Consider the following 24,707-nt stretch of genomic DNA (forward strand, 5'->3'; position numbering starts at 1 on the left):
GCTTAGGGCCCTTTTAAATATCCATTTGTCTGTGGCCACAGCTCCCAGAGTCCAAAAATCCGAGTCACAGCACCAGCTATTAAGGTGGTAAATAACTGAGTCCAATCTTTTGGCAGCAGTCCAAAAATCTTTATTATACACATGCAAGTGGGAGACAGAGTTTCAGGAACAGAGTCTCCCCAAAGTATAAAAATCACTTGCTTATATACTTTTAATATGCTTTGTCAGCAGTTAGAAAAAGGAATGTAACACTGACCAATAAACTTTGAACAAGTTTCAAAACCTATAGCTTCACATACAATAAGATCCTGTTGCTAGGCTAGGCTGATTTGGACAAATGACCAATTAGCGTTTGTACACATCTTTAAACCTGCACATATCAGTTCCCCTGTTGCTGGGGTCTTAGGCAGAATATCTAACTTCCTCAAAACATGTTTATCAGTTACATTCCAATGGTCAGCAGTTTGGTTTGAAGAGAAAACATGCTTATAATTGCTTCTTAAGTAACTGCATACACAAATAAGGTCAATACTTCTGAGTCATAAGATTGTCCCTGAAGAATTCAGCACATTCAGTTTTTCACAAATATTTAGTTCATTGTATTTCTTTGCACATGCCTTTTGTCACATACCCAGGCCCTTCTACAGAAACATACACTTTTATTTAATCCCACCTCTACACTAGTAAATAAGCATTTACTCTTGGCAATAGAGAGACTATGTGATCAGTGCTAGGGCTGAAATAAAATTGTTTGTTTCATTTTGTAATTTTGCATTTCTGTGTGCATATGATACAGCTTAACACAACACACAAATAGGCGAATCTCCTGAATGCACACCAAAACTGTAAAACCAGGAACCAAACAGCAACTGGCAGTCACTCGGTCAATAAAGGTCCATCCTTTGCACACAATGGAACACTTCAAAAGTATAAAAAAGATTTATTGTCACAATAACCACAGAATCTGAAGTAGTTAACTTAATTTCGTGCAGCAACCTTTGGGAATCGAATCCGACCTTGGACCCGAGACGGCAGTTTTCAACAGCTTTAGATCTGAGCTCCAAGCTCCTCCCCCTACCCATGATCCCCTGCCAACCCTGACTGACCTCAGATCTAGTTTGCCGCAGTTTAGTTCAACAGCTTGATCCAGAGTTTCCAGGCATTTTCGTTCTCTTTGTGAGAAAAATTTAACTTTTGTAACAATTTTCTTTAACCTTTGGTGTGAGAGTGTGTTTAGCTCCCCTTTTCTGTCTAAAAGCTCTCTTAGTTTAAATTATTTTATTTCTATTTAACCTCCCCCTTCCTTCGTGGTTCCGTCAGGGTTGTGTGTGTGTGTGTGTTTGGGGCCTAGTGTGTGTGAGTTACTTTCTTTAAGTATGTCTGAGGCCCCAAAGGTAACGTTTTCTAAGTGCACCAAGTGTGGCCATAAGCTGTGCCCAGCGGATGACCACACTCTGTGTGTCTTGTGCCTTGGGGTTGAACACCTGTCCTCTGGTTGTACCATTTGTGCAGCGTTCAACCCCAGGGCACTCAAGGACCAGAGGTCAAAGCTGATTCTGGCGGGTCTTCTGCCCCTGGACTCGGCTTCTACCTCCGGTCCTCCCGTGGCTCCCGCTATGGCGGCTGCCACTCCTGCTTCCCTCCCCCCGGCCGGGACTCAACCTCCCGTCTTAGGCCCAGGGGAGAGGGAGGCCAGGAAAGAAAGGAGGAGGGAGAAGCACCACAAGCGGCGGGCTGAGGCCTCTGCTTCGGCCCCCCCGGCTAAGCAGTCTTCTCCCTCCAGGTCTTCTGGGTCTCCTCCTTCTCGGATCTGGTCCCCGTGCTTTTCACCGGGTCCTGAGGAGGAGGAGACCCGATCTCCTTCGAGGTCATCGAGGTGACACTCCGCCCCGCCTCGGTGGCCTCATTGAGATCTACTAGAAGTCTCACGGATGCAGATTTGGACCGGATGATGAGAAGATTCCTCCAGGCCCTACTGCAGATGGGAGTGCTCCTGCCTCCCCCCCCCCCTCTGGGGGGGAGCTCAACTCCCTTCTTTGCCCCGAGAGCTCCTTCTCCATCCCGTTTCCCAGGTTCGGAGTCTTTGGAGCCGGGCAGCCTTGGAGCCGGGGGTGTGTCGGCGCCGATAGTCTTGGGTACTTCGGCGCCGACACTTCCCTCGAGTCTGTCGGGTCCATTTTCTTTGGATCTGAGCTCTTGGAGCCGAGGGCTGAGCTTCGGATCCGGCGGTATCGGTATGCCTTCGGCTCCGTCCGGGTCAGAGCATACTGGTCCGTCGGATCCGATCACTTCGGCGCCGGCCCCGATCCGTCCGTCGGATCCAAGGGAGAGTCTGCTTTCGGATCCCAGAGAGAGCAGCTCTCCCTCGGCATTCACCATGGTGGAGAGGGTCCTGTCGAGGGATTCCAGGCCCCCGACCCTTACCACGGCTCCACCCTGCACTCCTTCTCAGTTGGGCCTGACTTCCATCACCCGGCCCCAGGGACAGCCTGCTTTGACATCCCAGGTATTTCCATTGGAACAAGACAAAACTGGTGAGACCTCCTTGGACAGCCCCCCCGAGGAGGTTCCTCACAAGTGAAGGTGCAAGAGGAGGCACCTGGACTCCCCCGTGTCCTTGACTGAGGACACGGATTTGGAGGATGGGGAAGGCTCCCCAAAATCACCCCCCGAAGATGTCTCATTTGGTGACATCATGGAGATGCTCAGAATAAAGGGGGGGTGGTCTGCCCCAAAGCTTACCTCGGACAAATCCGTGTTCCTGGAGGTGTTTGAAGCAGGCCCGTCTACCTCTTGGGTGTCCCCTCCGGCCGACCCCCTGGTAGACTTGATCACTACCAGGGCGTGGAAGGAGCCGGACACTGTGGAGCCAGTCCCCAAGCTCCTGGACAAGATCCTTAGCCCACCCTCTGACAAGTCCCACTGGAGTAAGGGTCCCCCTGTAGATGCCATGTTGGTGGCGGTGGCCACCAAGAGGGAACTTGCTCAGGAGAGTCCCTCGGTTCATCCCCTGAGCAAGGAGTCTCGGTCGATGGACCGCCTAGGGAAGCGGGTGTTTAGTTCGGCTACCTTCTCTGTGAGGTCGCTGAACTACATGGCACATGTGCTCCGACTGCAGCGGGACCTTATCAAAGAGTACGCTGCGTCGCCCCCCAAGTCCATGTCGGCAGAGGACAAACAATTGCACTCCACCCGGATGGCCACTCCATGATCCATATCTAACACCTCTATGTGGCTTCTGTCTCATGCCACGGAAGGAGCTGCTAGAGCCAGTGGAGCGGGCCTCGTTATGAGACATCAGGCCTGGCTCCAGCACTGTGATTTTGCGGAACACTTTAAGGCGTCATTTGCTAATGCCCCTTTTGATGGTTCTGCCCTCTTCGGCAAAACCGTGCGAGATACCTTGGTCCAGAGCGAAAAGGATGGGAAGATGTTGTCTGCCGTCGGAGTCTGCTTCTCTGCTCCCCAGAGGTCCTTTTCTAAGAACCAAAAGGGACAGAAGAAGATGTGAATGTTAAGTTGTCAATCTCGCCTTCATTCTTGCTTGATGGGTTCGGAGCCGATCCTCGGCTCCGACTCGGCACTTGCTAAGCTCGAGAGTCACTTTTACCAGCTTGAGGCAGCCCCATATCCCATGATGCAAGGTGGTAAGTACCCAGATCTCGTTTGCCGCTTCGCTGATGAGGTCCTCCTTTTACCAGCTCCTGGTAAGTGAATTGTTACTTTACTATTTTAGCCCCTTTCTTCAAAAAACCTAAAAATTATTAGTTTTAACTTAGTTTTAGTCCCTTTCTGACACAAAATTTCCCTGTCTCCTTATAACTTTCAGTCAGACTTTCACCCATCCCATCCCCCCCCCCCCTTGTTAGGGTGTGTGTGTGTGTCTGTTATTGATACCTTTTGATATATTTAATTTAATTTCTTGGACTGGTGTTGTGTGTGTGTTTTATTCACCATGTCTAAGGAAAGGGTCTCAGGCTTTAAGAAGTGTGACTCGTGCTGTCAGAAGATGTCTCTGACAGGCGGTCACACTTCTTGCCTTTACTGCCTGGGGCCTCTTCACCTGCAGGACTCCTGTGCTATATGTCATTCTTTTAGCCAGAGAGTCCTGCAGGAAAGAAGAAATAAATTGATTTTGAGGGGCCTTCTTAAGCCGGAGGGCTCTCCGGCTAAGTCGGCCCCATCTAAGACTTCTAAGTCTTCCAAGGCCCAGGCTTCTGTGTCCAAGCCTGTGGCCTCGGCTCCGACTCATGCAGAGTCGAGATCGGCTCTGGCTGGAGCCGATTCTGGGTTACCTAAACCTTCGGCACCGATGGCTATCGGTGCCGACTCTGGTTCGACCACTTCGGTGTCGGCTCCGATCGGTTCCGACCACCATGTGGCCCAGGCATCGGTGTCAGCTCCGGTCGGCTCCGACACCCTTACTTTTATGGCCGTATCGGCTCCAGCTGGAGCCGATGCATCGAAGCTACCTGTCGGTGCCGATAAGTTGTCGGCTCCGACAGTTTCTGTGGTTTCATCGGCTCCGATGGTTCCTTCGAGGAAGAGGTCTAGGTCCCCTTCCTTGGAGCCGATACTTTCGGCTCCGGCTTCACCTCTCCTCTCGGAACGGAGCCATCGGAGCCGATCTTCAAGGTCATCCAGGCTTTCTGACCATGATTTGGAGAGAGTGGTCAGTAGATTACTAAAGTCACAGGCACTGGCCCAAATGCTACATAGTCCATCTCAGCAGACGACTATTAGTCCACACCCCATTGCAGTTCCTCCTTCGACTCTACCCCAGAGTTTGGAGTTGGAGTCTTCGGGAATGGTTTCTGCTAGAGCTGAGGGACAGATACCCCCTTCTGCTCCTTCAGCCTCTACTCTTATCTCCTCTTCGAGACCTTCCTTAGAGGGATTCAGTGGCCGGGCTTCCCTGGTCTCCTCCGAGGGGGGTGAGTGGCATCGGACCCTTGTCTGAACCCGCTCTTCCCCCTTGGAGCCTCGGCCTTGGTGAGCTCGGCTCCGACATCTGCCTCGGAGCCTTCCTTTTCGGTGGGTCCTGGAGTTCCTAGTTCTTCGGAGCGGGTTCTCTCGGACCTCCCTGGGAGGGGAGCCTTCGAGGTGATGAAGAGTGTGCTGGCCACTGGTCTCAGCCAGCAGTCTGTTCCCTTAGCTCCTCCCTCTATGGTGCCTGTTGACATCTCTGCCACTTCTCTTGCTCCAGGACCCAGAGATCCTCCGCCTCAGGTTTCCCCACTGGGAATATCCCCTCTTCCGAGGATTCTCCTGATTTGTCGGGAGATCCTCCAGGAAGAGGACATGTAAGAGGAAACACGTAGACTCCCGAGTCTATCACTTCAGATACTGACTTAGATGAGTCAGAGGGATCCCCAAGATCCCCCTCTGAGGATGTCTCCTTCTCAGACATCCTAGAACTCCTTAGACAGAGGGAAACTGGCCCACCAATAATCCCTCTGAGGATGAGTCAGTATACCTGGAGGCGTTTGGATCTCAGCCCTCCACCTCCTGGGTGTCTCCGCCTTTCGACCCCCTTATGCAGGTTATTGCTCGAAAGGCGTGGGCTGCTCCTGACTCTGTAGAGCCAGTCCCTAGGAGGCCTTCTAAATTTATTACTGCCCGTCGGACAAGCAATTCCTCACAAAGGTGTCCCGCTGATGCCATGGTGGTGGCGGCTGCCACCAAGAAGGAACTTGCAGATCCTTCCGTACCTGTCCATCCTCCTAATAAGGACTCTAGGACCATGGATAGATATGGTAAGCGGATGTTTTCTTCAGCGACCTTTGCTATGCATTCGCTGAACTACCTATGTCACTTCACCAGACTCCAAAGGGATATCCTTAAGGAGCTAGGTGAAGTTGTGCAGGATCCTACAGCTGCAGGGGCTCAGGAAAAATTGCTTCGCAGCTAGGAACCCTTTACTCCATTGCAAACTCCTCCATGCGGGTGATATCATATGCTGGTGATGGAGGCAGTACGGCCGCACGTTCAGGTGTGGCTCTTAGGCGCCAAGCCTGGATGCGGCTATCTAATTTTGCAGATCCCTTTAAGGCGTCCTTCACAAACTCTCCCTTTGATGGGTCAGCTTTGTTTGGCCCTCAAGTGAAGGAAACGTTGACCAGGTGTGAGCAGGACGGCAAAACTCTTTCTGCCGTAGGAGTCCGTTTTTTCACCCCTTCTAGACCTTATCCCAAAGGACAGAAGGGTGGCAAAATGTGGTTCCGCAAATCCCAAGGAGTCACGCCGGATTCACGTGGTCAGTTTACCCCTAGAGGCAGAGGGGGTAACAACAACAGACGCTCTAGAGGCAGAGGGGGTCCACAAAACCAGGGAAACAGAGAGTCTCTCTCTGACAAGCCCTTTCAGCATCCCTGAGATGTTGTCCAGCTGTCCCTCCTTGGAGGCAGTCGGGGGAAGACTATCGCTGTACCCAGAAGCCTGGCATTCTCTCACTCAAGACAGATGGGTACAGTCGATCATATCCGAGGGTTACAAAATTCCTTTCGAGGAAAGTCCTTTCTATCCCTCAAATTCCCTTCCAGATGTACCACCCGGTCTAAGGGAAATTGCAGAGTTAGAAGTCTTAAAACTACTGCAAAAAAGAGCCATTCAGCCAGTTACAACAGACCATTCAAAGCCCGGAATCTACTCAAGGTTCTTTTTGGTCCCCAAAAAGACGGGAGACTGGAGACCAATATTGGCTCTCAGCAGACTCAACAAGTCTGTGAGGAAGACAAGATTCCGAATGGTCACTCTTCAGTCGATTCTGCCCTTCTTGCAGAAGGACAACTGGATGTGCTCAATAGATCTTCAGGATGCGTACTATCACATAAAAATTCACAGACGCTCCAGGAGATTTCTCCGCTTTCGGCTGGGGTCCAGTCATTTCCAGTTCAGAACCCTGCCCTTTGGTCTCACTACAGCCCCCAGAGTGTTCACCAAATGCATGGCAGTGGTCACGGCTCACCTGAGACGTCAAGGATTCCAGGTGTTTCCGTATCTCGACGACTGGCTCTTTTCAGCCACCACCAGGCATCAGCTTGTTCAAGCCAGGGATTACACAATAAATCTTTGTTCTCATTTGGGCATCTTGATCAACTTCGAAAAGTCATCCTTATCGCCCTGCCAGTCTATTACTTTCATAGGCGCAAACTTAAACACTGTTCGGATGTCAGCTACCCTTACAGACCAAAGAGTTTCAGACATTCAAAGTCATGTCAGGATCATTCTAGCCAACAAGAAAGTACAGGCCAGAATGGTTCTAAAGGTATTAGGCCTCATGGCTGTGGCCATTACTCTTCTTCCCCTGGCTCGCTTCTACATGCGCCTTCTTCAGTGGATGTTGTTCACTCAGTGGTCTTACCAACAACTTCCAATGCGTCACCAAATTCTGGTGACACAGATTTGCAAAAATCATCTTGCCTGGTGGATCACTTCTCCCCAGATTCACCAAGGCAGACACTTTGTACCCCCATCCCCGGTAGCCACTGTCACCACGGATGCCTCCCTGATCGGGTGGGGGTCATTATCAGGGCAGGATGGTTCATGGGACGTGGCAACCATTCGAGTACCACCTGCACATAAATGTCCTAGAGATGAGAGCGGTGCTTTTAACGTTGCTAGCCCTCAACGACTTTCTTCCTGTAGGGACAATTGCAGTCCACACAGACAACATGTCTGTAGTTTGGTATATCAACAAACAGGGCGGAACCAAGTCCTACCCCTTGTGTCGAGAAGCGCTCAGACTTTGGCAATGGGCGATCTCCTCTCATCGGTTTCTGGTAGCAACGCACATCCCTGGGAAAACCAACATTTTAGCGGACAGATTGAGCAGAGCTATTCTCATGCCTCACGAGTGGTCTCTCAAGCAATCTATAGTGGAAGAGATTTTTCTGGAATGGGGTCGCCCATGTTGCGATCTTTTTGCTACTCCCCAAAACAGCAAATGCCCAGACTTCTTCTCTCTCTTCCCTCTGTCAGGCCATCCCCCCAGAGACGCTCTGACCCAGGATTGGCCCCAGGGACTTCTTTATGCCTTTCCTCCTTTTCCCCTGATCCCTCAAGTTATCCAGAAAGCAACCGTTTTGAGAGCCAAAATGATTCTCATTGCTCCTTATTGGCCTCGACAAATTTGGTTTCCATTCCTCCATCGTCACCTTTTGGTGCAGCCGTGGCATCTGGACCCAGTGCCAGATCTTCTGATTCACCAATCCGGTCAGCTGCACCGGTCTATCCCTTCTCTCAACCTCACAGCATGGTTGCTCCACTTCCTTCCCTTAGCCAGGCTTCCTTTGATCTCTAACCCTGTTAGAGACATCATAGTAGCTTCTTTAAAATCCTCTACCAGGAGGATTTATACAAGCAAATGGAAACGTTTCTCTTATTGGGCTAAAGCCAAGAATATTGATCCCTTCACTGCCCCAGTTCAGGCAGTTTTGGACTTCTTAGCGGAGATTTTTCATGCAGGCTCCTCTTCTTCCACAGTTAGAGTTCAATTGGCTGCTATCTCGAACTTTCATGTCGGGATCGCAGATCACAATATTATGTCCCATAGGCTTTGTAGAGCCTTCTTGAAAGGAATTTTCCTCCTGAAGCCTCCAATCAGGAATCCTCCTCCTCAATGGGATCTAAATTTAGTGCTGACATCCTTGATTCTTCCCCCCTTCGAGCCAGCTGTTTCTTGCTCTCTAAAATTTCTTTCTTGGAAAACCTTATTCCTAGTAGCTATTGCATCGGCCAGGAGGGTGTCTGAACTTCATGCTCTGTCGGTTCGACCCCCCTATTTGGTCTTTCACAAAGACAGAGTATCATTGAGAACTAATCCGACCTTTTTGCCTAAGGTCGCCTCAAAGACTAATTTGAATCAATCCATTGATCTCCCTGTATTTTTTCCAAACTATTCAAACAGATCGGAACAAAAACTACATTATCTTGATGTCCACCGCCAACTCAGATATTACTTGGACAGAACTAAACAATTTAGGAAATCCAATCAACTCTTTGTTTCCTATGCTGATAACAAGAAAGGCCTTCCTGTCTCAAAAGTGACCTTATCTAGATGGCTTTCTTCTGTCATCTCTGAAATTTATCGGCTCAGGGGAAAACCGCTGTGCTCAAAACCTAAAGCACATTCAACTAGAAGCTTAGCTACTTCTACAGCCTTTCAAGCTAGGCTTCCTTTAGACACTATTTGTGCAGCGGCCACTTGGGCCACTCCTCATACTTTTGTTTCCCATTACAAATTGGACTTGGCCTCCAGGGACAGAGCCAGTTTTGGCTCTACAGTCCTCAAGAGTCTGTTCCATTGAGCCACCCAGGATAGAGGTGCTAGGGACGCGGTCCCATCAAGCAAGAATGAAGGCGAGATTGACAACTTAACATTGAGAAGTTATGTACCTACCATAACGTTCCATGTTAGTTGTCTTCTCTCGCCTTCTTTCTTGCGACCCTCCCTCCTTCCCCCAGGCCTGGACAGACCTTTTTCTATAAGGAATTATTATGCTGAAGACCATTCAGAGCTGGTCCTTCTTCCATCCTGTAGGCTTTTCTTTCTTCCTTTGGGAAGTGTTTATGCTTGGTGCTATTGCCCTTTGTCATCAAACGAGATCTGGGTACGCCTTGCATCATGGGATATGGGGCTGCCTCGAGCTGGTAAAAGTGACTCTCGAGCTTAGCAAGTGCCGAGTCGGAGCCGAGGATCAGCTCCAAACCCATCAAGCAAGAAAGAAGGCGAGAGAAGACAACTAACATGGAACGTTATGGTAGGTACATAACTTCTCATTCTGGAAGTCGCAACAGTCCCGTCCCGCTCTGGACTCCCAGCCCTTCCGCTGCAGAGGAGGGCAGGGTGGACACCATCCTAGAGGCAGAGGGGGCCCGCGGAACTTTGGATCCAGAGAACCCTTCTCGGACCAACCCATGCAACACCCCTGAGGGGTTGCCCGACTGCTCCACTCTGGAGGCAGTCAGGGGCGTTTCTCGAAGCACCCAGCAGCTTGGGAGTCCATCACAACAGACCACTGGGTACTTCGCATCATATCCAGAAGATACCAAATTCCCTTTTCTCATTACCCACGCAGCCCCAGATACCTCCCCGATGTCCCACCCGATCAGAGGGAGGCCGCAGCAATGGAAATCCAACACTTGCTGGAAAAAAGAGCCATCCAACACATCCCCCCAGACCAGTGCGGGTCCGGGTTTTACTCCAGGTTCTTCTTGGTGCCAAAAAAGGCGGGGACTTAAGACCGATCCTCGACCTCTCTTCCCTGAACCTGTCGGTAACCAAAGAGAAGTTCCGCATGGTCACTCTTCAATCCATTCTCCTCCTTTTGCAGGAGAATGATTGGATGTGCTCTATAGACCTCAAGGATGCGTACTACCACATTCTGATGGACAGGCGATCCTGGATGTTCCTCCGCTTCCGGCTGTGAGCCAGTCATTTCCAATTCAGAGTCCTCCCCTTTGGTCTCACCACAGCCCCCAGGGTGTTCGCCAAAGTGTTAGCAATGATAGCGGCCCACCTGAGGCTCCAGGGAATTCAGGTCTTCCCGTACCTGGACGACTGGCTCCTGACCGCCCCGACAAGGCATCTACTCTGTGCAGCCAGAAACTACTTTCTTCGTCTAGCTCCCCGGCTGGGGATCACTATCAACATGGAGAAGTCATCTCTTACTCCGACTCAGACTATAGACTTCATAGGGGCCAGATTGGACACAAACAAGCTCCTAGCTTTCTTGACCACAGACCGACTACTATCCCTGAGGCTACACGTGCAGGCCATTCTGCCATCTCCAGCTCCCCCGGTGGAATTGGTCCGGAGGGCTCTTGGCTCGATGGCGGCAGCTATCAACCTATTGCCAATGGCACGTTTGAACATGAGGGTCTTACAATGGACCCTCCAGGTCCAGTGGTCCTTTCTTCACTATCCTCTGAGCCATCCCGTTCCCCTCAGCAGGGCCTGCAAGAGGGCCCTCCTATGGTGGCTCCAATCTCCGGACCTCCAGCAAGGACGCCCCTTTTCTATGACCCCTCCACTAGCCACGGTGACCACGGATGCCTCCCGCCTCGGGTGGGGGGGGCATTGTTCGGGCGGGACAATTCAAGGCATGTGGGACCTAACGGAGACCTCACTGCATATCAACGTCCTAGAGATGAGGGCAGTGTTGTTAGCGTTGCAAGCACTTCAGGACCTTCTTCCTGTAGGAACGATTGCGATTCTGAAGGACAACATGTCGGTTGTCTGGTACATCAACAAACAGGGGGGAACCAGGTCTTACCCACTCTGTCGAGAGGCCATGAGGGTGTGGGAATGGGCGATCTCCACCAACCGCTTTCTCATAGCAACACACATTCCGGGACGGTCCAACATTTTAGCGGACAAACTAAGTCACACCATCCTGTTACCATACGAGTGGTCTCTGAATCCCGAGATAGTGAATCGGATCTTTGCCAAATGGGGTCAACCCTGTTGCGATCTCTTTGCCTCTCCCTCGAACACAAAATGTTACGACTACTTCGCTCTCATTTCCCCCTCCGGGGAACCCCCGAGAGACGCTCTGGTGCATGCTTGGCCTCCCGGTCTTCTTTATGCTTACCCTCCTCTTCCTCTGATGCTGAAGCCCCATTTTGGCCTCGTCAAACCTGGTTCCCTTACCTTTGGTCTCATCTGGTGAATCCTCCTTGGATTCTGGATCCCTGTCTGGATCTAATATCCCACCCCCTAGATCTCCCAGGCCCGAACCTGGACAACCTCAAGCTCACAGCTTGGCTGCTCCAATTCCACTCATAGCTAGGACTCCTGGTATCTCTTCCCCAGTTAAAACCATTCTAGTAGCAGCACACAAGCCTTCTACTAGAAAGATCTATAGCAGCAAATGGAAACGTTTCTCCATTTGGGGAGCATAAAATTTGGATCCTTTTACAGCTCCTTTGCCCACTGTATTAGACTTTCTGTCAGGACTGTTTCATCAGGGGGCTAGTTCCTCCACAGTCAAGATCCAGCTAGCAGCTATCTCTCATTATCACGTTGGAAATGAATTGGGCCCTTTGATCACCACAAAATTGTGTAAGACCTTTTTGAAGGGCACCTTTCTGCTCAGACCCCCCAGTGAAGGATGTAGTCCCTCCTTGGGATTTAACACTGGTGCTTCAGGCCTTGACAGCTCCCCCATTTGAGCCTGCAGCTTCCATAGATCTTAAATTCTTGTCATGGAAAACGGCCTTTCTTGTCGCCATCACCTCGGCTCAAAGGGTCTCTGAACTACAGGCCCTCCGTGTAAAACCCCCATACTTGACCTTTCACAAGAATAGAGTTTACCTCAGGACCAATCCCTCCTTTCTTCCCAAGGTTGCCTCTGAGTCAAATATTAACCAGTCCATCAACTTGCCGGTCTTTTTTCCTAACTACCATAACAAAGGGGAATACAAATTACACTTATTGGATGTGCATAGACAACTTCGCTTCTACATCCACAGGACATCTGGTCATAGGAAATCCGACCAGTTGTTCATCTCCTTTGCCAAATTTAACTTGGGTAAATCTGTGTCTAAAGTCACACTCTCTAGATGGATTTCACAGTGTATCCTTTTAGCATATGAAAGGTCGGGCAGGCCCGCACCTCAGGTAGTCCATGCCCACTCTACTAGATCTATGTCTACCTCTGCGGCTTTTAGAGCTAGAGTTTCTTTGGATGATATTTGCTCAGCAGCCACTTGGGCTTCATCTCATACTTTTATCAAGTCACTACAAATTGGACATTATCTCCAGAGGGAGAGCATCCTTTGGCTCTGCAGTGCTCCGGAACATCCTTCCATGAACGCCGCCCAAGATTCAGGTAGCTGGGGACTCTGTCCCAAAGGTTGCTGCACAAATGAAGTTAACTACTTCAGATTAAGAAGTTATGTACTCACCATAACATTCCATCTGAGTAGGTAAACTTCATTTGTCAGCAACCGTCCCTCCCTCCTGCCCCCTCACTTGTGAATGTTCTCATACTCAGGTCCATGTGTTTTACCAACTTATCTTGGGATTAATCATTGTTGGCAGTTTCTGCTGTTGGGCAAACCTGATCTGAGGTCAGTCAGGGTTGGCAGGGGATTATGGGTAGTGGGAGGAGCTTGGAGCTCGGATCTAAAGCTGTTGAAAACTGCCGGCTCGGATCCGAGGTCGGATCCGATTCCCAAAGGTTGCTGACAAATAAAGTTTACCTACTCAGATGGAACGTTATGGTGAGTACATAACTTCTTATTTAGTGCTTTCATTTCAGTAACATGAAACCTCTTCAGAGTGACTGCCAGTTGCTGTTTGGTTCCTGGTTTTATAGTTTAACATAAGTCTAAACATATGTGCCTGGTGTATTTTTTTGCTTATACATGGTTATTTACAGTAATTAACTAACTGGATGATTTCTGCTGTTCTAGTCAAATACTTCAGTAGCCAGACAGGGTCCGGGACAAATTGGACCACCCAAGAAGCAGGAACAAGAAGGTACATATTGAGTACATAAGAATCTGGTTGTTTGTGTTTCTGTGTATTTAGCAGATAGTATGTATTTATCTCTTGAAAAGAGCTGCCTTGACAAATGTAGTCTACAGAATCTATCATTATATCATTGTTTTTTGCTGTATTTGTAATGTGAAACTTTAGATGTCATCAAAATGTATTACTCACTATGTTAGTTTCCAAGTATCTATCTTTCCATTATACAGTGTTCATGTTTAACAGCAGCCCTAATTGCACGTGGTACAGGAAACCATATTTTGTAAACCAAAAGCCATTGTAGTTGTCTAGTTTAGCTATTATTAATCTAATAATCTAATATATATGTATATATATATATATATATATATATACGTATAGAGAGAGAGAGAGATTTTCCTCAAATTATACATCATTGAAAATGGATGTTGACAGATGTCCTTCATATGATCACTATTGCAGTTTTTCTCACTAGTGGGAAGTACCCGGCCAATGTACATCCAGCCTATGACTTATGCCCTAGAATGTATACTAGTACATAGAGAAAGTAGATGCTCCTCAGAAGTTTTTTGCCATCAGCCTGAAAAAAAAAAAAAAAAAAAAAAAACTATTCCTCTCAATGTCAGTCATATGCCCTGTGCTTGTTTCCAATACTTATGGGCAGAAAGTTGAGGACCCTTCTGTTAAACAAATTTTTCTTGCTACTTTTGTCATTTTTTTAAGTCAGCTAGGCTATGTAATTGTGACTATATCAAATATAATCATTGTAAGTGCTTATTCTGCCTAGATCCTGACCATGACTTTAGAGAATGTTCTATTTGTAAGGCTTTTTTCCCTAAGACAATAAAAAGTCACTTAGCATCTCTGAAAATTTATTTAGAGAACATAAACTTATGGAACTTGTGCAAGGCAGGATGGACTGGGAGTTGTCTCTTTGGGGCATCACTGAGCAGCTAAGAAAAAAAGGGAAGAGACCTAAATCTTTGTAGGCTTTTGTTGTTCAATGTTTTAACCTCTCTAGAAGCCATTCAGGTGCAGCTTATAGGCATATCCCATCTGACCAATCAGATGTCTAATAAGGCCACAAAGCGGGAACCCTGGCTGGTGATTTCTGAGGTGCCAGACTACATTCTGCAGATCCTTTTTAGACAGGACTTTCCAAGTACCTTTAAAGAGGCACATCAGGAGTTTGTTACTCTTTGCATTATTTCTGATGACACTCCAAAAAAGAAGCAGCAGAAAACAAAATATACTTCCTGTCCTTTGACCCCTTTATTAGCTGAACCCACAACAGATGTGGTGCAGTTTTATTCTTAAGGGATTTTTAAAGCTCTCATGTCATTGAAGCCTCCTCATTTTCTTTCCATTCCTTTTCTACTCCTCTGAAAAAGAAGAGGGGTATGTCTTCAGAGAAAAGCATTCTTCAAATTCCAGTGTAGAATATTTGGCTTACTCCTCACAGATCCAGTCTCCTACAGGGTAGAAGTCGGAGGACAGAGGCACACTTATTCCTGATTTTCCTTAAGAGGATGTTTTTTGACACTCTTAAAGATGATGCATCACTTCCAATAGGAAGTACAATAGAATATACTATGACTTCTTAATTTTGGATGCTCCAATTCTTCAGCCATTCCTTTTGTGCTGGATGCTTTACAGGATACTTTTTTGTCTACTTAACTGGCACCAGAGTCACAGCCATATGCTCTTAAGAAAGCTGATAGATTTTTCACATTCCCAGACTTTCATACATTTCTGTGCAAAATTTCTGAGTGCTACACATACTTAGTCTCCACAAAAATTGGTTCCCCTTGGTTTGCCCTTGCTCTCAGTTGATGACGACAGAGGTTGCAGAGTTCCTGGAGTGTCTCACTAGCCACCCTGTAATACTCTTCTGTTTCCACCTCATGTAGACCATGAAAAGATAAACAAGGTCCAGATACCCTTCTTCTTCTTGGCTGAGGTGTATTAGCAGCAGCAGCATAGAGTTGAGCCTGTTGCACATACACATGCAGAAGAGCAGCAACAGTCCCTAACATTCTTTCCATGTTGTGTAGTTTCCATGGCTGTATTATAATAGGTTTTGGAATTTGATGCCAAAACCTACATGGTGTACACGTTCGATTTATAGATTGTTGAACAGGTCTGCCATCTCCAATTGGCTGAATTTGAGGCCAAAACTTACACTGTGTACACAATTGCTTTATAGATTGTTGTAAAGCTCTGCCATGTTTGATTGGCTGATTAGCATACAGTTCATCTGTTTATAGTGTAATAAGCATGCCACAATGTTTACCGGGTTTGCACAGCTCTGAATACCATATAAAGCCACTTACTGAATACAAATAGCAGTTTTAGCAAGCCAGATAAGGTTTATTGAATCTAGCTCAGAGTGTGTTTGAGAACTAACCATTCCTTTCCTCCTAAGGTGGTCTCTGAATTTTCTATCAACCAATCTGTAAATCTCCCTGTATTTTTCACACATTTTTCAAACAAAGATGAGTACACATTACACTTTCTAGATGTTCATCTTTAGTTAAGATTCTATTTACATCGGACAAAAGCTTTCAGGAAAACTTATCAGTTTTTTGTTCCTTACTCCCCTGTCAAGATGGTAAAGGGGTCATCCAAAGTTCCTGTCTCCCATTTATTGTCCGAATGATTAGCCTGTGTTTATCAAGAAAGGGATGTTATCACTGCCTCCACCCTGCAAAGCCCATTCCACTAGATCTGTAGCTTCGTCGACAGCCTTCTTTTCCAGACTACCTCTTGATGACATCTGTGCAGCTGCTACCTTGTCCAAGGTCCATACCTTTATATCACATTTATAAAATGGACATATAGTCTAGATCAAAAGGCTCTTTTGGTTTCGCTGTTCTCTCGAATATCCTTTTTTTTTCTTTTTCTTTTTTAATTTCTCTGAGACTTTTGGGTTTTTAATACCATGATGGGAATGGACCCCATTTCTAAGTAAAAGTATGATTAAAGTTCATGACATTAGTATTGTTTCAATCTTTGATGTTAGCCAAAAGTGCTCTTCGCAGCACCCGCAATGTGCCCACAACTGACTCCTGCAATTTATACAGAGTTTCATATATCAGTAATATATCTAAATACAACTGTAATTCTTTTTTATGAGACCCTTTGCTTCTGCTACTATTGAAACTGCCTGGGTATCCTTCTTCCACATTGCCCTCATTTCTGCCTGCAAATCCAGATATTTTATGACTTTGTGTCTCTTTGTACGTAAGACTCTGTAATCACTGGGTGTAACAATTTCAATTATCAGTGCTAGTTTTTGTAATCTTTTCCTGGACTGCTTATCTGGTTTTCTTGTGTCTATTTTTTAAACTGTTGGCAATGGGTGATCTCGTTATATAAATTTCATCAGTTACTATAATGCTTTGTAGCTCATATTTCCAATGCTTCTCAGCTACTTCAGTATTATAATGTTTGCACAATCCCAGTGCAACAGTCTTGTCATGTTATGATGCCCTTAAGTGTACATACTTTCTGCTATTAGTGTATCACATCTAGCAACAAGATGTGTGAGTATTTCCATTTCTGTTTTACAAAACCTGCATTTTGTCTATTTCTGTGACATGTTTAATGGGCTTTGTAAACCAGTGTGTACATAGTCCCCAATCCTGGACTGACTAATAAATTTGTCTTTTGGTTTAAATTCATCTCTCCTTAACCATTCCTGCATTAGATCCTGATTGACATGGGTTTGTTCCAGTAGTTTTCTGTCCTTGCAACTCTGTTTATACATTTTCCACATTTCTTGCCTTCTCATCTTATCCTTCACTTTATATTCTTTCTTTTGTTTTTTGGCATGTTCAGTTGCTACATGAATGTTATCTACTTCTTGATTTATTTCATTCCCACTTGACTCCAATATGCTTCTGCTGAACTATGCCAGGAAGTCAACTTAACTTGTTCTCCTCATCTTTAGAACTTTCTGTATGTTTGGATCTTGTGAGGTCAGCAAATATGTCCTATTATTACAGATCTCTACATGTAATCAAGTTAAGTTTGAGGAGGTCCATACCTCCTTCAGAACATGGAATATATAACCTTGGTATACACTGATTTTTATAAATCATTTCGTAAGCATGACACATTTTCCATGTTTTCTTGAAAAACTAATGCGATACATTTTGGGGCCAGTCATTCACACCAAAACTGTAAGTTAGTACAGGAAGAGCAAATCGGTTTGACTTTGTTCCTAGATGTCAGAGCTGTTTTCAGTATTAATTTTAGTCTTCTAAAATACTTCTTACTAAGTTTTATTTGCATTTGTTCATGTTTTACTGTTGATTCTTCATCAGTTCCCAAATATTTATACACTCCCTCTTGCTCAAATTCTTTTATGTCACATTCTTGTCCCAGACTGATGTTTTCTTGGTGCTGCAGTTTTCCTGCTTTAAAAGTTGCTTTTGCACATTTATCAAGACCAAATGACATTCGTATATCATCTGAGAGAGATTTGGCCATTTGCAGTTGTACTTTCATTTCCTCGTCTGATGAACTATACATTTTTAAATCATCAAGAAGAAGACGATGAGACCTTGCACTTTGTTGTTTTCTCTAAGCCAAATTGTAGCCATGGCTTAATCTATTAAGTAGACAACTTAATACGTTAAGGGCAAGACAAAAGAAAAGTGGTGACGAAGAGTCACCCTGGAATATCCCCCTTTGCAGTTTTATCCCTGGGATAATAGTTTATTCTTTATTATGGCTTAGCTGCAGTGTTTCATGGTCACTGTAATGTACTCAGTCAATGCAGAGTATACCATATACATTTGTAAGCACTCTTTTATCCATGAATGTGGGATGCTGTCAAATGCTTTTTCGTAGGCTAGCCATGTCATACTTAGTTTCTTCCCCTTTTTACAATTCTCCATGATGACATTATTTAACAACAAATGATCCTTTGTTCCCTATGACTTTCTTTTGTTACTCTTGTTCTATTACCATGATTGAGTTTTCTTCTCAATGACTATAAACTTTGCTGGCATCAATTCCAGTGTTTAGTTTATACATTGCTGGAGTGTAAGTTATTATAGCAATAACCCACGCCTGGGTGTGGGTAATGCTGGATTTACCCACGGTTGGTGTGGTTTGGTCACGAGGGCGAAGCCCGAGTGGCCAAACAAAGCCAACTGTGGGTAAATCCAGCATTACCACCAGAAGTGGTTATTGCTAATAATGACATTATTTAAGAAAAAAAATAATTACTTTTCTTAAATAATGGTATTGTATAATGCCTCCTTGCTGCCCTTCCGCAGCTGTTTGGTATTCTGTGGCAGTTCTGATGTACTGCGCATGCGTATGCCTACGCAGTACATCAGAGCTGTGGGCAAAAGCAACGGAGAAAGCAAGATCTCTGTTGCTTTTTGCAAACTGTTTTGCTATGTTAAATGGGTTTAACATGCGAGAAGCTTTAAAAACAACGGAGAATCTCTGTTGCTTTTTTTAAAGCTGTCTCGCTATGTTAAACCCATTTAACATATCGAGACAGTTTTGAAAAAAGCAACAGAGAAAGCAAGATCTCCATTGCCTTTTACAAACTGTCTCACTATGTTAAAGGAGTTTAACATAGCGAGACAGCTTTAAAAAAGCAACGGAGAATCTCCGTTACTTTTTTTAAAGCATAGCGAGACAGTGTGACACAACGGAGATCTTGCATTCTCCGTTGCTGTAAAAAAAAAGAGTTATAGTAATGGAAAAAGACCTTTTTCCATTACTATAACTCCGATTTACAACGTGCACGTTTTTGAATATTAATGGGGGGGGGTCGTTGTATAATGGTCTATAGTTTTTAGGATAGATTGCAAGTTCCCTCTTAAGGAGGAGTGTTGTTTTTCCTGTTTTTAACCAGGATGGCTTCTGTTCAGGGATCGCATATAAATAGTTCTTACTGCTGGCTAAATCTCATGTAAAATGTTAATACTTTTAGCCAGAAGTTAGGTACTCCATCTAGGCCTGGGATTTTCAATTAGAAACTTTTCTTAATTTTGTTTCAGTTTCTCTGACCGTTTTTTTTTCATCCCATTTCATATCCTGTACATTTGAACTTCTTCTTTCTTTTACTTCTATCCAGTTAACATATTTATTATGTTACACAGGATTTTCCTAGGTATTTCTCAAAGATGGGTCTATTTCTTCTTTTTTGGTGGTGTTTTTATTCCTTTTGACTGGTTTCCCAATTCTCTATAAAAAAATTTTTTGGGTCATCAATAAATTGCTTATTTTGTACTTTTCCTTTGTAGTTATTTGCATATCTTCTAATTTTTTTCTGTTTGTGTGGATACCTTCAGTTTATTATTTGCAATAGCGTATGATAGATCCTTGTATGTTCTGATAATGCTAATTGCTTTTATCACGTCTATCTTTCTGAGTATATTTGGTGATCTGTTCCCTCTTCTGTACTAGTCTTCTTGCCTTAATTCCTTTATATTCTATTCAGTACTTCCATAACGGCATTTGATTTCTCCCCTTCCTTTCCCTTACTGCTCTGTGTTTTTGTGGTAAGACTTTATCTGTTAAACATTTAGCAGCACAGTAATATATCCTATTTACTTCTGTTATATCACATGAATTTATCTAAACAGTCTTGATTACTGTGTTAATTTGTTTCACCAAACTTCTCATATTTTGGGTTTTATATGTTTTGTAGTCTATTCCTTTCATTGACCTTAATATGTCTCTCCATCTCTATTAAATCAAGCAATTGTTGCCTTAGATAATTTTCTTCTAAGCTAAGGGCATATTCTTTGTTCTGTGTTTTCTGTTGACATTCTACAGAAAGTTCCAGAAAAAAATTCCTATGCCATATTCTCTTCAGCTTCACCCTATGTCATCCATTGTTTTTTCATATGGGAACTCACTGGCCTATCCACAACATTGACTGCCTCAGAGTTACTACAGTTTCCTGTTCCTTCTCTTGCTGTACAAGTACAGCTGAACTTTTGTACTGGTTTCCTACTGAAGGCTCCAAAGTATCTTCATATAGCAACTGATCAGATTCTCTCCACTCCACTGGTTTCACCTTAATTTGGGGAGCCATTATTCTATCGTGCTGTGATTTAGAGTTAAGATTTTCTACACTAAATCCTTCACTTTGCAGGTAATCCATAACTTCAATTTATGTTTCTTTAACTTCTCCATTACTAATCCTCTTTTTACTTTCTGTCTTTGTTTTCTTATTTGTTGTATGTAAAGTTTCCATATCTGGATGCCTTTATCTGTATTTTCTTCAAATGTCTTTGGTGCTGCTTTTTTGTATTGATTAGTTTTGCTTTCTCATTTGCATAAATATTGCACCTTATTACATCTCTCTTTCTTTCCCGTGTCCATATTGCTTCTTCAGATGTCTCCTACTCCTGTTTCTCCTTACTTGGGGGACTCATTGTTCCATCATGCTGTGACATAACCTGTGTTTGACTTTCTGCACTAAATCCTTCACTTTGTGGGTATTCCATCCTTCCATAAGACCACCCAAGTGTTACAGTAGCCTGAGACTATGTCTCATATGTTAAAGAACAGACAGAAAAAGCATCAGATATGAAAGTTATGTACTCATCATAACGATAGATCTGTGTTGTCTGTTTCCATCCTTCATCAGATTCTCACCTGCCTTCCCCCTTCCATGTATTTTATGGCATTTGGCATTTTTAACTCCTGGAATGCTCTGGCTACTTAGCCTTGTCTCCTAGAGGTTCCTTATTGTGGATCAGAGCTCGTGTCTGTACCTTTAAGAAGCATTTCCAGATGTAACACATGTATATAAATATTGATCACGTGCAGGCAGCAGTGCCATTTTGAGAGAACAGCTAGAGTGTGAACATGTATGAGTGTGGTAACAGTCTGTTTATAAGTTTATTTAAGTTTAAGTTACAAAACCTCATTTCTGATGTGTTTGTGTGTAATAAAGCTGCTAGAACAGAACATACGAATGTTCGTCTGTTTTATCCTGACCAAACGAGAGACATGGTGCCAGAAGTGGGATTAAGAGAACAACTTCTTCAAGCCATGAGGTGCAGAGTTAAAGGTGAAGTCACATTAAGCTGGTTGTGTGAAACAGAGCTCAGACAAACAAAAAAGGCCAAAAATTAAGGTAACCAAAACTTGCACAAATGGTTTATTTAGCACAGAAGATGAAATAGATCATTTGTAAGGCACAAAATGCATTTTTAATCAAACGAGTAGCACAAAACATAGTATTCATCAAATGAAAGGCACAGAATGCATTATTAATTAAACAAAATGTTTGAAACTATAATAGTTGATAAAACTAGCATAATTATTCATATGGGGCTCAGAATTACCTTTGGTCTGCATAACAAGCATGTTTAAAGTAAAATGGGCACAAGAAAAGTATAATGAGCATGATAAGAGATTAAAAGGGCATAACAAGTACAATAAAAGGGCAAATTAAGCTTAAAGAGCAAGGCGGCTTCATGTCTTTTAGTAAAAGACCGCATTTGGGTGCAAACTACTAATCTGATGTTGTTAATCTTCATTCATTTCTTACTGATGGGTTATTGGTTCCATCCTCGGAACCTAGCCGGCCAATATCAAGCTCGCATCAGCCAAAAACTGTCGAGCCATGGTCCTACCCAGAACGCTCTGCTCCCTGTTACCCCAGATCTCATTTGCTGCGTTGTTGTACAGCCGTGTCAAGCCACTCTCTCAGCTAAGTGTCTAATTTTTGAAAGTTTTATACATTGTTCTTAGTTTAAATATTTTCAAATAGGGTAGGAAAATATTAGTAGAAACTATCATATACTTCAGACTCCCTCCTTTAGACTTTTCCCTTTATTAACCTTTTTCTTACCTTTGAGGTAATTCTTCATTACCATCGTTGGTAATCCTTCCTCTTCTCTTCTTACCCTTTTGGGTAGCCTTTCCTCTTCCTATTGGTACTGTTCTTTTGCTCCACATCATTATGCTGGATAAGAAAAGTAGCGTTGGTTTCAAGCAGTGTAAGGACTGTAGCCGCAAGTTGCCACTTTCTGATGGCCATGACTTACATGTCTGCTGTCTGAATGTCTCACATCTTACTGTGCATCTCCCTGCGTGGGATTTCTAAAAATTTTTCTACCAGGACTCTTAACGAGAGGAAGAATAAGTTAATTTTGAAAGGTCTTCTCAAGTCTCCTTTCTCTGAGGCTATTTCTGGGTCGGAGGGCTCACCCCCTCCTGTTAAACATCATAAGAGGCATTCTTTCTCTTCATCATCGAAGTCGCTCCCCTCTTCTTCCTCTGGAGATTGTAGGGAGTTGACTCATAAGAAGATGAAGTTTGATTACTACTTCGGTGCTGCCACCTGTGAACCTGTCGGCTCCAGGCTCAGCACCGCCCCAAATGCTTCTGGCTCCAGCCATGTCTTCCTTATTGATACCGGCACCAGAGTTCCCAGTGCAGATAACTACAGCTCTGACCGTTCCTTCGCAGTCCTTACCGGCACCGTTCATGCAGGTACAGTCCTCTTTGGCATCATTGGTACAATCCCCTTCGTCTCCAAGTATAACTTTTCTGTACTCTGTGGTGCAGACATTTTCGGCACCGACATGTTCTTCAGTGCAGTCCTTCTTGGCACTGTCCTTATTACCAGTGCAGACACTTTCCTCAATGGCGCCATACCCATCGGGGCAGACTTTTGCCTTTATGGTGTAGACACCTTCAACTACTATGGTGCTGACATCGTCGGCGCAGACTACTTCCACATCATTTTCTTTGATGCAGATGTCCTCAGTTCTGGGCTCTGCACCTATTGAATTAGCAAGGACCAAGTAATCTCCTTCACTGGATCCATTTGCTGGCAGTCAGTATAGTCCTTTTCTAGAAAGGACAGAATCGCCATCAGCTTTCTCCATGAGGTCAACCAAGAGTCTGTCTGAACAAGATGTGTTGCGGCTTGTTGACCAGTTGCATGTGTCCAGAGGTCTCTATCACCCATCGAAGTCCATGTTCCCTCCTTCAGGTGAATGTATATCTCCTCAAACTCCATTGTACACTCCTCCTTCGACTTCTACCCAAGTTTTGAACCCTATTACTCTGACAGCAGCTTCCCTTCCTCCGACTCCAGTAGTGGATCTCAGTTTGGAACCGGAGTTGCCCTTGTGGCCCTCGGTGCACTGGGCATTGGGCTCTTCTCAGGCCAGTGGCTGTGCTGTGGGGGAGGGCATTCCTGGTTCCACATCAATTTTTTTCTATGGCACCCTCCATGGATCCTCTCTCTCACAGTTCACGGTCCTCTTGACACTCTTGGTCTAGGAGTGGGCTCATCAGGGTGGGGTGTGATCCCGATTCTGAGGTTGTCATTCTCAGTTCCAGGCTCCCATCCCTCCTTGGGCGGGCTGGCCTTCCACACCATGGAGAGGGCGCTTGCCATCGCTGGCAAATCCCACATGTTGGAGTCCTGTCCCCTCTCTGTGCCGCAACTGTCACAAGCCACAACCACCGGACACAGGGCACAAGGGCCTCAGGTTTCTCCTCCTCAGGAGACCCCCTCTTTGCAGTCTTCCCCAGAACCTCCCACTGAGGAAGTACACCGCAAAGCGTCATGCAAGAGGAAGCTCATGGACTCCACTGAGGAGTCATTGACTGAGGATATGGATTTTGATGACAGGGAAGGGACCCCACAGTCACCCTCTGATGAGGTGTCCTTTGGTGACATCCTAGAGATCCTTAGAGGGCTGATGAAGACCTCTAATCCCTCCTCTGAGGAATCCACATTCCTGCAGGCTTTTCGTGCCCAGCCTCCTACCTCCTGGGTCACCCCGCCTGCCGATGAGCTTGTCCAGCTCATCTTCCAGTGCGCATGGAAGGCTCCTGGCACCTTGGAAGCGATACCAAGGAGACCAGATAAAATATTATTGCCCCCAGCTGAGCACTCACATTGGTCATGAGGTCTTCCAGTAGATGCTATGGTGGTGGCGGCTGCAACTAAGAAGGATTTGGCAGAAGAGAGCCAAACTGTCCATCCACCCAACAAGGACTCCCAGGTGATTGACAGACTAGGGAAGGATGTGTTTGCTTCATTGACCTTCACCATAAGGTTTTTGAACTGTTTAACACACTTTACCAGGCTTCAGAGGGATCTTATCCAACCTGCTGTCTGAAACCTTGGCAGGAGCTGTTTCTGACGACATCTGTGACAACGTGGCTTCTCAGATAGCCACCCTAGAGTCCATTTCCAACTCTTCCATGCGTCTTATTTCTC

At 45.3% G+C, this 24,707-nt stretch overlaps 1 protein-coding gene across 2 annotated transcripts in view; it reads left to right on the forward strand.

Moving 5' to 3' along the window:
• Nucleotides 1–24,707, forward strand: part of DNAAF6 (dynein axonemal assembly factor 6) — a 528,550-nt gene that overhangs the window by 289,979 nt on the left and 213,864 nt on the right. For both annotated transcript variants that reach the window (XM_044057602.1, XM_044057603.1), the window contains exon 3: nucleotides 13,420–13,486. In XM_044057602.1, coding sequence (XP_043913537.1) covers nucleotides 13,420–13,486 — 67 coding nt within the window. The remainder of the gene's footprint in view (nucleotides 1–13,419; nucleotides 13,487–24,707) is intronic.

This window comes from Protopterus annectens, chromosome 15.part0 (assembly GCF_019279795.1).
Source record: "Protopterus annectens isolate FY-2018-M chromosome 15.part0, PAN1.0, whole genome shotgun sequence".
Classification (NCBI taxonomy): domain Eukaryota; kingdom Metazoa; phylum Chordata; order Ceratodontiformes; family Protopteridae; genus Protopterus; species Protopterus annectens.